This window comes from Oncorhynchus keta, chromosome 3 (genome assembly GCF_023373465.1).
Source record: "Oncorhynchus keta strain PuntledgeMale-10-30-2019 chromosome 3, Oket_V2, whole genome shotgun sequence".
NCBI classification, from domain to species: domain Eukaryota; kingdom Metazoa; phylum Chordata; class Actinopteri; order Salmoniformes; family Salmonidae; genus Oncorhynchus; species Oncorhynchus keta.
Genome location: NC_068423.1, coordinates 15,438,482 through 15,451,109, shown reverse-complemented (window position 1 = coordinate 15,451,109; position 12,628 = coordinate 15,438,482). Strand labels below are relative to the sequence as shown.

Below are 12,628 nucleotides of genomic sequence, written 5' to 3'. Positions count from 1 at the left end.
CTGTGCGGCTGACTATGCGACACTAACTGCTGAAGAACCAGTCCATACTGACAAGAATCGTAAACAAGTCCAAATACATTGCTGAAAGGCATTGGTCAAATTTGACCCTGTGCGCTAATCAATATACCGGTAGTGCTATCGTTAGCTAGCTTGCTGCCAAAGCCTGACCAATTGCAATAAAGGTTGAAACCATAAATAAATAGCTGACCGTGTCAAATAGTTAGTTACATTAGCAACGTCCCAAAATATATTTAGTTTAAATGGCACCCTATCAGTATTAGGAAAAACACATTTTTCTCTTCTGGACTTTCGAATACTTATCTCGCGCTTCGTGAGTCTTGAAGCCATCGTTCGATCACCGACAGAAATCAGCGAGGCAAGTAAATCATGTCATTACTGCCCAAGATAGTAACGTTACGCGACAGAGGGAGGATCTTACTCCATGACCAGTTCAAGTATATTTCCGCGAAGATGTCTTCATCCTCTGGTAAGAGACTTCGGGTTCTAGTAGACATGGATGGCGTCATTGCAGACTTCGAAGGGGGATTCCTGAAGAAATACCGGGCCAGGTACCCCAATGAACCGTACATCACCCTGGAGGACAGACGAGGATTCTGGGTGTCGTCTCAGTATGGGAACTTGAGGAGTGACCTGTGTGTAAGTAGTTCCGAACTGTGCATTCTGTCTGAAAACGGGAAATATCCATACATTAATTTTCTGTATAGTCTGGCATTATGTCGCTCATTCATTTGCATCAGAAGTCCCCTGCATGTTCAAAAGGCTTCAAGAGCAGCAGCTGTCAATACATTGAATTATGTAAATGCCAGTCACACACAGATCTGATTTATAAGAAAGTCCTTGTACTGAGTTAACCCCTACTCACATGGTGGCTCGAAAAAGTGCTTTAATTTCTGCCTTATAATGCAACCCCAGTTTCTCCAGACAGTGCTCTATTTCCACAGTATAGTCATAGCAAGCATGCACTTGATAAAGATGTCTCCCATATCCCTATTATTGTATGATTGTATATAATACTCTCATTGTATAATGAGAGTATTAAAGTATGCCATGCGTCTCGGTCCTCAGTGTCTGCCATAAATTAACACACACACAATCTGTAAAAGTCTGGATGATAAGCAGAGGCTATATTGACTGTAGGAGAAGGCCATCAGCATTTGGGAGTCAAAGGACTTCTTTATAGAGCTGGAGCCCCTTCCTGGAGGAGTGCAGGCCGTCAAGGAGATGGCTAAGATGGAGAAGTAAGTTTGAACCATATATGGTCATTCAAACCATATCTGAACAATACCATAGCTTACGAAATATTCTTAAAATACTCACATTTATTTCAAAGACACTTGCCCGGTGACTCAGCTGTATTGAGTCAGCTGTTCAAAGAGAAGGAATTGCTGTTTTGTTTGTGTTCCCAAAGTGCTTTACAATGTTTTGACCCTCACCTAGAGACTATTTGCCATTTCGTCATCACCCGTTAGGCTATAAACAAATAGGGTGGAGAAGGCGGGCAGGTGGTCCTGGAGTAGCATGGTAACCCTCTCAGGAAGGGAACTGCTATGTCATGGTGTGCTCTGCTGTATGCATTTGCCATGTTAAAATATCATCATGCTAATAGCACATTAACAGACAGATGCTTTTCTCCAAAGCGACTTAGTCATCCACGCATGCATTTTATGTATGAGTGATCCCAGGAATCGTACCTACTATCTTGGCTGTTGCAAGTGCTATGCTCTACCAACAGCTACAGAGGACCACGCCGTCTTTATAGAGGGAACCTTTGCTTTAGTGTTTCATTTTGGCCAACCTTATGTCAACAACCATATAGTAGTTCACCTCAAGCAAATGCCCTCACCATGAAACAGTACATTCACAGTAACTCTGTTCCAATACTAGCCTATATCCTCATGTTAGGACATCCCCTTTGCTCACCTTTCAAAAACTCCATGTTGTAGAAGATTTACCTTGAAAACAAATGAACCCTGTTGTGTTCTTCTCCGTTTTCCAGCACAGATGTCTTCATTTGCACCAGCCCTATAAAACATTATATCCACTGCCCTGGTGAGAAGGTAAGCTCAGAGTCAAGACAGTAATCCTTTAGGCTGGAGGCCGAGTGGTGGTTGTGGTACCTCTTTCTAACAATAGTTCTGGTCTTTGCGCTCTCCCTGTTGTGTGTTCAGTATGCCTGGATAGAGAAGCACCTGGGCTATGATTTCTTGGACCAGATCATCCTAACCAGAGACAAGACTGTGGTGACTGGGGATGTCCTCATAGATGACAAGCCAGACATCCTCGGTGAGTCAAGTGTTTGTAGCAAAGCTGGAAAACTGTGCGCGTGTAAATATATGTGCATTTATTTATATAATGGCGCCATATGCATGCTAGTGTCATACATACAGGTATTTTCGGTAGTTAGTATTTGACTGTTCGATTAATCTACAAGCGTCACGTGACCTTTGTGATGTGCCTCTGTTGCAGGTGTAGAGCCTAACCCAAGCTGGGAGCACATCCTATTTACAGCCTGCCACAACAAGCACATACTTCCCAGCTCCAGCCACCGGCGCCTGCTCTCTTGGGCAGATGACTGGAGGGGCATCCTGGAGAACAAGAGGCTCTGATGAGCCCCCCTCATACACACATCAACCTCCCCTTCTCCACCCTGATTACCTACACTGTATTGGGGTACAAAGGGTGAATACCTCCACTAATACACCACAGTCAATCTCGAACTTGAAGTTTAGGGTTCTACTGTACCTTATTTAGCCAATGTCAGAGAATATGAATCTGTTTTACCACTAGGGGGCACACATCGACTGAAGCATGAGGTAGAAATACTGAAAATGATTGCAGTGAAAGACCAGCAACAAAATTGAATAGAGAGTAAATGCAGAGTTTACTGTTATGACTCACTCTTTATAGTTGTATAAGACTATTATTAGTTGTTCCTTCTACATATTTTGTTTGTATGTTGACCAGGACATTGGCCAGAGGGCAATACAGTTTTGTTTCACATATACTGTATAGGAGTGACTCCATTTTGTAAATGTTGTGTTCCAACATTGTGCCAACATGGATCAAATTGTAGCCAATATATTATTTTCTCAACTTAGTTTAGGTAGATTTTAAAAAGTGTTTTAAAGCATCCACCAATCCACAGGCAAGTATTGAGAATGACAGATATGACTAGGTTGCATGATATTAACTTAATATCTACGGATTTAAAACACAGATTTAGAAAAAGTGAATATACTTTATTTAAAAAAATATATAAATTATATATCAAATGTATTATGAAGACATGCTAAACCTTCCTATTTTATTTCAAATTTTAACATTATGTAATCGATCGTCTTATGTGTCTTATTGTTTGAGACAAGAAAATAGTTGACTGAAAAAAAAAAAAAGCATTAATTATTACACCTCAAAGTATCCAATACGCTCTGCTGTGAATATGGTCAAGCTCTTCCATCAAAACAAATGTATTTCTTTTCAAAAGTGTCTTTACAGGCCTTAAAGTATATTCACAAAGCAACCTAACGTAGCAGGGGTAGCAAGACACCTGAGCAGACTCCCCACGTTTTTCAGGGGAAATGGAAGTTTGGTTGAAAATACTGTATCCCTGAAAACCAGAAACATCCACATTCTGCTGACTCCACGGAGAGTGGTCACAAAGTGGTCCAGTGAAGAAGTTATACTTACACCTAGCTGAATGTCTCTAGCCTTTTGTAAACATTTTCAAAACAGTTGAAATTGGTGCTAATGTTGTTCATTGCTAGTTCACCTATTGTGAGTATCCCTTTCCCCAGTGATTCACATAGAGGGCATAGCTAGCTCTGGCCTGACCTCTATAGAGGCCCACAGTGGAGGTGTTATAATACCTATAAAATCTAGCGGTCAAACGGAAATGATTCCAATTGTTTTTCGACCATACATTTTTCCCATAGTGGATTTTAGAAACGCTTAAAATAAGGGTTGTTTCGTGTAGGCTTACCATGGTGTGACATTTTGATAAACATGTAAATCTCTCTTGTACATGGTGACTTCTATCAATATACTCGGATCTATTTACTCTGATTCAAAAATCCTAATCTTAGCATCAAAGTAGACACCATTCAAAACTACAAATCCCTCCAAGCTCCTGCACGTCATCTCTAACTGATACCGTTGCTAACAGGTAATGTGTCCATTTAAAACGTACACAAGACAGTTCACAGAATTGTCCATTTAAAAAAATGTAGCCTATTTATTAATTTCTACATTTAGCTAACATTAGATAGTTAATCCAGAGATTCTTACCTTTGCCTTGATTTGACAGTCTCATCCAGATCATCATGACATTTGTTGTTCTTTATGATAGCCAGTTTAGCAGCTAATTAGCATTTCCATTTTTGGGGGTAAATATAGGCGAATATATTGATTTAGAAATTACCTTGTCCTAGAGAGATTTCACAATTAGCAAAACGTCACACAAGGGTAAGCCTACACAAAACACAGCCCTTATTTAAAGTGTTTCTAAAATCCCCTATGGGACAAATAAATGGTGGGGAAATTATTGGAACCATTTCCCTGTTTTAGGTTGTATGGGTATTATGACTCATACTATGGTACTCTATACGGCTCTGATTCTAACTGGTTTTAGTCTAACCCTTTCAGCATGCTGTTGTATCCTCATTAGCTAGCCTCGTGTCCCAATGCCACCTCCTTTCCTCTCCTCGTATCTCTCATGTTAATCACATTTTAAAAGCCATGGATTCTCTTGTAATTTATTTTTTTACCCTTCCAAGTGTCTTTACAGTTGTCATGAAGGGAAGGCGTTGTTGTCAAGACTTTTGGAAAATACTGTACGTACACAGCCTAAGTGTTACGATTGCCCTGATGATGACCCTGTCTGTGGGGTGAGTTAGGGTTAAGCGATGTGTGTAGAATCCACTGCTAGGTCAACCACTGTATCTCACAAAGTCTGTTCACTGCATCTTGTCAATGAATGTCTCATGTCTTTGGTGCTGGGTGATATCTATGTCAATGTGTTTTTTGGAGAACAGAGAATATACTAAATGTTGTCGTTAACAGATCGAATAAAGGATGCAACATTGAAAATAGCAATATTCAATACTTTATAGATGTGATTTTTTTGTATAATACATTTTATTTTGTTTAACCTTTAATTCAACTAGGCAAGTCAGTTAAGAACAAATTCTGATTTACAATGATGGCCTACTCCAGCCAAACCCTAACCCGGATGGCGCTGGGCGAATTGTGCGCCGCCCGATGGGTATACAAAACATTAGGAACACCTTCCTAATATCGAGTTGTTTCCCCCACCGCCCTCAGAACAGCCTCTTTGTCCAGGCATGGACTCTACAAGGTGTCAAGCGTTCCACAGGGTTCCTGGCCCATTGACTCCAATGCTTCCCACAGTTGTGTCAAATTGGCTGGATGTGCTATGGGTGGTAGACCGTTGTTGATACACACGGGAAACTGTTGAGTGTGAAAAACCCAGCAGTGTTGCAGTTCTTGACACAAACCAGTGTGCCTGGCACCTACCATACCCCGTTCAAAGGCACTTAAATATTTTGTCTTGACCATTCACCCTCTGAATGACACACATACACAATCCATGTCTCAAGGCTTAAAAATCCTTCTTTAACCTGTCTCCTCCCCTTCATCGACACTGATTGAAGTGGATTTAACAAGTGACGTAAATAAGGGATCATAGCTTTCACCTGGATACACCTGGTCAGTCTATGTCATGGAAATAGGGAAGCAGATATTCCTAATGTTTTGTACACCTGTTACGATCTGGAATGCCATTCCACAGCCACCCATAGAAGGAGCCACCACCACAGTGACATTTTCCTAAAAAAGAAGACAGGCCAGATTTGAAGCAAGAAATGCAGACAACGAGCCCCTAGCTAGCCCCTGGTCAATGCCTTGTGGTGACTATAGCGGCCCTGGGTCTGCAAAGACCAAATGCGTCAGAGGCCTAAGCATTCCCACTGGGGCTTTAAAATACAGACTGAGGATTCTACGTAATGATGTTCTGACAAGAACACAGAATGGAACTATAATGGAGGACATTCTAGTGATCAGGACTCTGTGTTTCCTATGATGGGTTGATGGGACTGTTTTTGTGTGTCTCTGTAAATATGTAGCCTTGCATGAGCGAGCCGGAATGGCTTATAGGAGCAGGAACATGTCCTGTTTCTGTAGCATGAGGCAGCTTGATCTATTAAGTACACCCTGTGGACAGGATGCTAGTCTAACGCAGTGCCTTACCTCCATTCTATCTCCTTAATGCTGAGTGCCAAGCAGAAACGCATCAGGTACCAATTTTACAGTCTTTGGTATGACTCGGCCGGGGATTGAACTCCCAATCTCAGGTCAGACAATAAAGGCCACTGAGTTAACACTGTGTCTCTGTGGATAAGGAGTAAGGCTCTGCTGTGATTAAGTCGATCTCAATTATGAGACGGAACCTTTTGTGGAAAAAGCACATTGTCCAGTCACTCACAAACACTGGAAAACAAGCTGGAAAAACAGGCATAGTGATAGAGACAGCACTGACGAGTAAACAACCAAGGTACAGCATACAGCCAACCTCTGGGCTCCCTCTAAACTGTTGTTCAGCTCCTTACCAACTTTCTATTTGTCTTTTCCCACTCTGTCTATGCGCTTCATAGAGGAAGGGAGTCATCTGTCTTTTCGTTGAGACAGTGTGCTTCCCAGCACTGACTGGCCCACCAGTGAAGTGTTGTACTTTGGTCCTCACAAATTGCAAGGTATCTTATCAGTTTTTTCCAAAGTCTTTATTGTAATGTTAATGTACTTTGATTATGATTTGGGTAAAAGCGAGAAAATGTCTCCATGACTCCTGAAATGACATGGAACATTAAAGAGTTGTGATGATCCTGCATGTGACTTCCTGCTTCCAGACCCATGTTACAGTGCCTTGCGAAAGTATTCGGCCCCCTTGAACTTTGCGACCTTTTGCCATATTTCAGGCTTCAAACATAAAGATATAAAACTGTATTTTTTTGTGAAGAATCAACAACAAGTGGGACACAATCATGAAGTGGAACGACATTTATTGGATATTTCAAACTTTTTTAACAAATCAAAAACTGAAACATTGAGTGTACAAAATTATTCAGCCCCCTTAAGTTAATACTTTGTAGCGCCACCTTTTGCTGCGATGACAGCTGTAAGTCGCTTGGGGTATGTCTCTATCAGTTTTGCACATCGAGAGACTGAAATTTTTCCCCATTCCTCCTTGCAAAACAGCTCGAGCTCAGTGAGGTTGGATGGAGAGCATTTGTGAACAGCAGTTTTCAGTTCTTTCCACAGATTCTCGATTGGATTCAGGTCTGGACTTTGACTTGGCCATTCTAACACCTGGATATGTTTATTTTTGAACCATTCCATTGTAGATTTTGCTTTATGTTTTGGATCATTGTCTTGTTGGAAGGCAAATCTCCGTCCCAGTCTCAGGTTTTTTGCAGACTCCATCAGGTTTTCTTCCAGAATGGTCCTGTATTTGGCTCCATCCATCTTCCCATCAATTTGAACCATCTTCCCTGTCCCTGCTGAAGAAAAGCAGGCCCAAACCATGATGCTGCCACCACCATGTTTGACAGTGGGGATGGTGTGTTCAGGGTGATGAGCTGTGTTGCTTTTACGCCAAACATAACATTTTGCATTGTTGCCAAAAAGTTCAATTTTGGTTTCATCTGACCAGAGCACCTTCTTCCACATGTTTGGTGTGTCTCCCAGGTGGCTTGTGGCAAACTTTAAACGACACTTTTTATGGAAATCTTTAAGAAATGGCCTTCTTGCCACTCTCCCATAAAGGCCAGATTTGTGCAATATACGACTGATTGTTGTCCTATGGACAGAGTGTCCCACCTCAGCTGTAGATTTCTGCAGTTCATCCAGAGTGATCATGGGCCTCTTGGCTGCATCTCTGATCAGTCTTCTCCTTGTATGAGCTGAAAGTTTAGAGGGACGGCCAGGTCTTGGTAGATTTGCAGTGGTCTGATACTCCTTCCATTTCAATATTATCGCTTGCACAGTGCTCCTTGGGATGTTTAAAGCTTGGGAAATCTGTTTGTATCCAAATCCGGCTTTAAACTTCTTCACAACAGTATCTCGGACCTGCCTGGTGTGTTCTTCATGATGCTCTCTGCGCTTTTAACGGACCTCTGAGACTATCACAGTGCAGGTGCATTTATACGGAGACTTGATTACACACAGGTGGATTGTAATTTATCATCATTAGTCATTTAGGTCAACATTGGATCATTCAGAGATCCTCACTGAACTTCTGGAGAGAGTTTGCTGCACTGAAAGTAAAGGGGCTGAATAATTTTGCACGCCCAATTTTTCAGTTTTTGATTTGTTAAAAAAGTTTGAAATATCCAATAAATGTTGTTCCACTTCATGATTGTGTCCCACTTGTTGTTGATTCTTCACAAAAAAATACAGTTTTATATCTTTATGTTTGAAGCCTGAAATGTGGCAAAAGGTCGCAAAGTTCAAGGGGGCCGAATACTTTCGGAAGGCACTGTACTTGGCCAACTGTTCTCTTTACCTAACTACCTGGCCTACTGTTTTCTTTACCTACCTACCTACTTGGCCTACTGTTCTCTTTACCCAACTACCTGGCCTACTGTTCTCTTTACCTAAGTACCTGACCTACTGTTTTCTTTACCTTCAAACAGTTGAAGTCGGAAGTTTACATACACCTTAGCCAAATACATTTAAACTCAGTTTTTCACCATTCCTGACATTTCATCCGAGTAAAAATTCCCTGTTTTAGGTCAGTTAGGATCACCACTTTATTTTAAGAATGTGAAATGTCAAAATAATAGTTGAGATAATGATTTATTTCAGCTTTTATTTCTTTCATCACATTCCCAGTGGGTCAGAAGTTTACATACACTCAATCAGTATTTGGTAGCATTGCCTTTAAATTGTTTAACTTGGGTCAAATGTTTCGGGCAGCGTTCCACAAGCTTCCCACAATAAGTTGGGTGAATTTTGGCCCATTCCTACTGACAGAGCTGGTGTACTGAGTCAGATTTGTAGGCCTCCTTGCTCGCACACACTTTTTCAGTTCTGCACACACATTTTATATAGGATTGAGGTCGGCTTTGTGGTGGCCACTCCAATACCCTGACTTTGTTGTCCTTACGCCATTTTGCCACAACTTTAGGCTTGGGGTCATTGTCCATTTGGAAGACCCATTTGCAACCAAGCTTTAACTTCCTGGCTGATGTCTTGAGATGTTGCTTCAAGATATCTACATAATTTTCTTTCCTCATGATGCCATCTATTTTGTGAAGTGCACCAGTACCTCCTGCAGCAAACCACCCCCACAACATGATGCTGCCACTCCCGTGCTTCACGGTTGGAATGGTGTTCTTCAGCTTGCAAGCCTCCCCCTTTTTCCTCCAAACATAACGATGGTCATTATGGCCATCGTTATGAGTTTGAAGGTAGCCCTTGAAATTCATCCACAGGTACACCTCCAATTGACTTAAATGATGTCAATTAGCCTATCAGAAGCTTCTAAAGCCATGACAACATTTCTGGAATTTTCCAAGCTGTTTAAAGGTACAGTCAACTTAGTGTATGTAAACTTCTGGCCCACTGGAACAGTTAATTATAAGTGAAATAATCTGTCTGTTAACAATTGTTGGAAAAATGACCCGTGTCATGCACAAAGTTGATGTCCTAAATGATGTCCTCCTTGTTTTTGAAAGAAAATAAAAACAAATTCACATTAAAATAACATCAAATTGATCAGAAATAAAGTGTAGACATGGTTAATGTTGTAAATGACTATTGTAGCTGGAAACGTCAGATTTTTTATGGAATATCTACATAGGCGTACAGAGGACAGTTATCAGCAACCATCACTCCTGTGTTCCAATGGCACGTTGTGTTAGCTCATCCAAGTTTATAATTTTAGAAGGCTAATTGATCATTAAAATCCCCTTTTTCAGTTATGTTAGCACAGCTGAAAACTGTTGTTCTGATTAACGAAGCAATAAAACTGGCCTTTAGACTAGATGAGTATCTGGAGCATCAGCATTTGTGGGTTCGATTATAGGCTCAAAATGGCCAGAAACAAAGACCTTTCTTTTGAAACTCGTCAGTTTATTCTTGTTCTGAGAAATGAAGGCTATTCTATGCGTGAAATTGCCAGAAACTGAAGATCTCGTACAACACTGTGTACTACTCCCTTCACAGAACAGCGCAAACTGTCTCTGACCAGAATAGAAAAAGGAGTGGGAGGCCCCGGTGCACAACTGAGCAAGAGGACAAGTACATTAGAGTGTCTAGTTTGAGAAACAGATGCCTCACAAGTCCTCAACTGGCAGCTTCATTAAATGGTACCTGCAAAACACCAGTCTCAACAGTGAAGAGGCGACTCTGGGATGCTGTTCTAGGCAGAGTTGCAAAGAAAAAGCCATATCTCAGACTGGCCAAAAAAACAAAACATTAAGATGGGCAAAAGAACACAGACAGAGGAATCTTGCTGTGGGGATGTTTTTCAGCGGCAGGGACTGGGAGACTAGTCAGGATCGAGGCAAAGATGAATGGAGCAAAGTACAGAGAGATCCTTGATGAAAACCTGCTCCAGAGCACTCAGGACCTCAGACTGGTTGCGAAGGTACACCTTCCAACAGGTCAACGCAGGAGTGGCTTCGGGACAAGTCACTGAATGTCCTTGAGTGACCCGGACTTGAACATCTCTGGCGAGACCTGAAAATAGCTGTGCAGCAACGCTCCCCATCCAACCTGACAGAGCTTGAGAGGAGCTGCAGAGAAGAATGGGAGGAACTCTCCAAATACAGGTGTGCAAAGCGTCATACCTAAGAAGACTCGAGGCTGTAATTGCTGCCAAAAGTGATTTAAAAAAGTACTGAGTAAAGGGTCTGAATGAGTACTTATTTAAATCTGTTATTTCAGTTTTAGCTAGAATTTCTAATATCCTGTTTTTGCTTTGTCATTATGGGGTATTGTATGAAGACATTTGAGGGTGGAAAACAATTTAATACATTTTAGAATAAGGCTGTAACCTACCAAAATGTAGAAAAAGTCAAAGGGTCTGAATACTTTTCGAAGGCACGGTATAGCCTAATATCAGCTCTTGGCTGTTTGTCAGCTTGGCAGCAGCAGCAAGCATATGGAGGCAGTCTAAAAGGAGAGGAAACTTCCTCTGCAGTGGATGACGTGCCACTTCCTGCATCTTTAATCAGTGTAGATGTGATTTGAAGGGTGGGAAGAGGAACGCGGTCAACCCACTCTATGTACACAGCTACTGTTGAGAGGGCAGTGGGATGCTTGTTTCATTACCGGTCATGGACTGGCAGGGCTTATGCATCTCTTGTGGAACATTTTTTTGTTACGCACACACACATACACACATACTCAGTGTCCATTCATCCTTCAACAGCCTCCCATTAATTGAGTTACAGTAGATGAGAGGGCTGTGCCTCAACTGTTTGCTCAGTGCCTGGCCCCTGTCAACACTCAGTAATAACAAGGGTCCCTAATATAATAAACGAAGCAAAAAAAGAAACGTCCCTTTTTCAGGACCCTGTCTTTCACAGATAATTTTTTAAATAATAATCTATATAACTTCACAGATATTCATTGTAAAGGGTTTAAACATTGTTTCCCATGCTTGTTCAATGAACCATAAACAATTAATGAACATGCACCAGTGGAACGGTCGTTAAGACACTAACAGCTTACAGACGGTAGGCAATTAAGGTCATAGTTATGAAAACTTATGATTGATATCACATTGATATCCAAGATGCTGGTGGGTCAACAACACATTTGCGAGGGCTTCCAAACATGAGTCATTCATGTCAATAGCTAGCTACATCAGACAGAGCAGTGGGCTGGGTGGAGATTTCCATAGCCTGGTGGCATAAATAATACAAAATGCTTAGAGGAAATAGGAAAACAACATTACAATCAATCCATACAATGCGAAGGCATACAGACATTGACGTCACTCACTGACGTATACACCCGTGAGATGTGATCGGTATACAGCTTGGGTAGAAGTGTGAGCGTGTTAGGCTTTCGAATTTTGACTTCATTGAGTCGATTAGACCATCACGAAATCTGAATTACCCAACTCATAGGCATGAAGAAACACATGAATGGTAACAATATTGGGAACTTTTTCATTTTAGTTCTAGGTATTGTGATTCACACGTGGAGCAAATGTCCTTATTGGGAGGTCAAATCAAATCAAATTCTATTTCTCACAATTGGTGGCTGTGACTAAATACTTTTTTGCCCCACTGTACTTATACAGACTTATTTAAAGTCCATTCACACCTGCATTTTGAAGACTCAGCTTTAAAGGCAGGTAGAGAAAAACAGAAAGGTTTTAGACTATAGGTGCCTCTATAGGTTCCCCTTCAAATAGGTTACGTCCCCTATCTCATACTTAGAAAAATGTGGAACTTAGTCATAAGTATAAATGTTAGCGCAATGGCGAAGTCTATGGGTAGTCTCTCGGTCCCAGCTTTGATGCACCTGTACTGACCTAACCTTCTGGATGATAGCGGGGTGAACAGGCAGTGGCTCGGGT

The 12,628-nt window shown here is 41.4% G+C and overlaps 1 protein-coding gene across 1 annotated transcript; it reads left to right on the top strand.

Annotated features, from left to right (window-relative positions):
- The first annotated feature begins 7 nt into the window (after positions 1–7).
- Positions 8–5,121, top strand: LOC118367544 (5'(3')-deoxyribonucleotidase, mitochondrial-like). Its single transcript, XM_035751129.2, has 5 exons — positions 8–657; positions 1,159–1,259; positions 2,018–2,078; positions 2,190–2,304; positions 2,488–5,121. Exons 1-5 carry the CDS (start codon positions 388–390, stop codon positions 2,625–2,627), a joined length of 687 nt encoding a protein of 228 aa, XP_035607022.1. The 5' UTR covers positions 8–387; the 3' UTR covers positions 2,628–5,121.
- Positions 5,122–12,628: the final 7,507 nt, after the last annotated feature.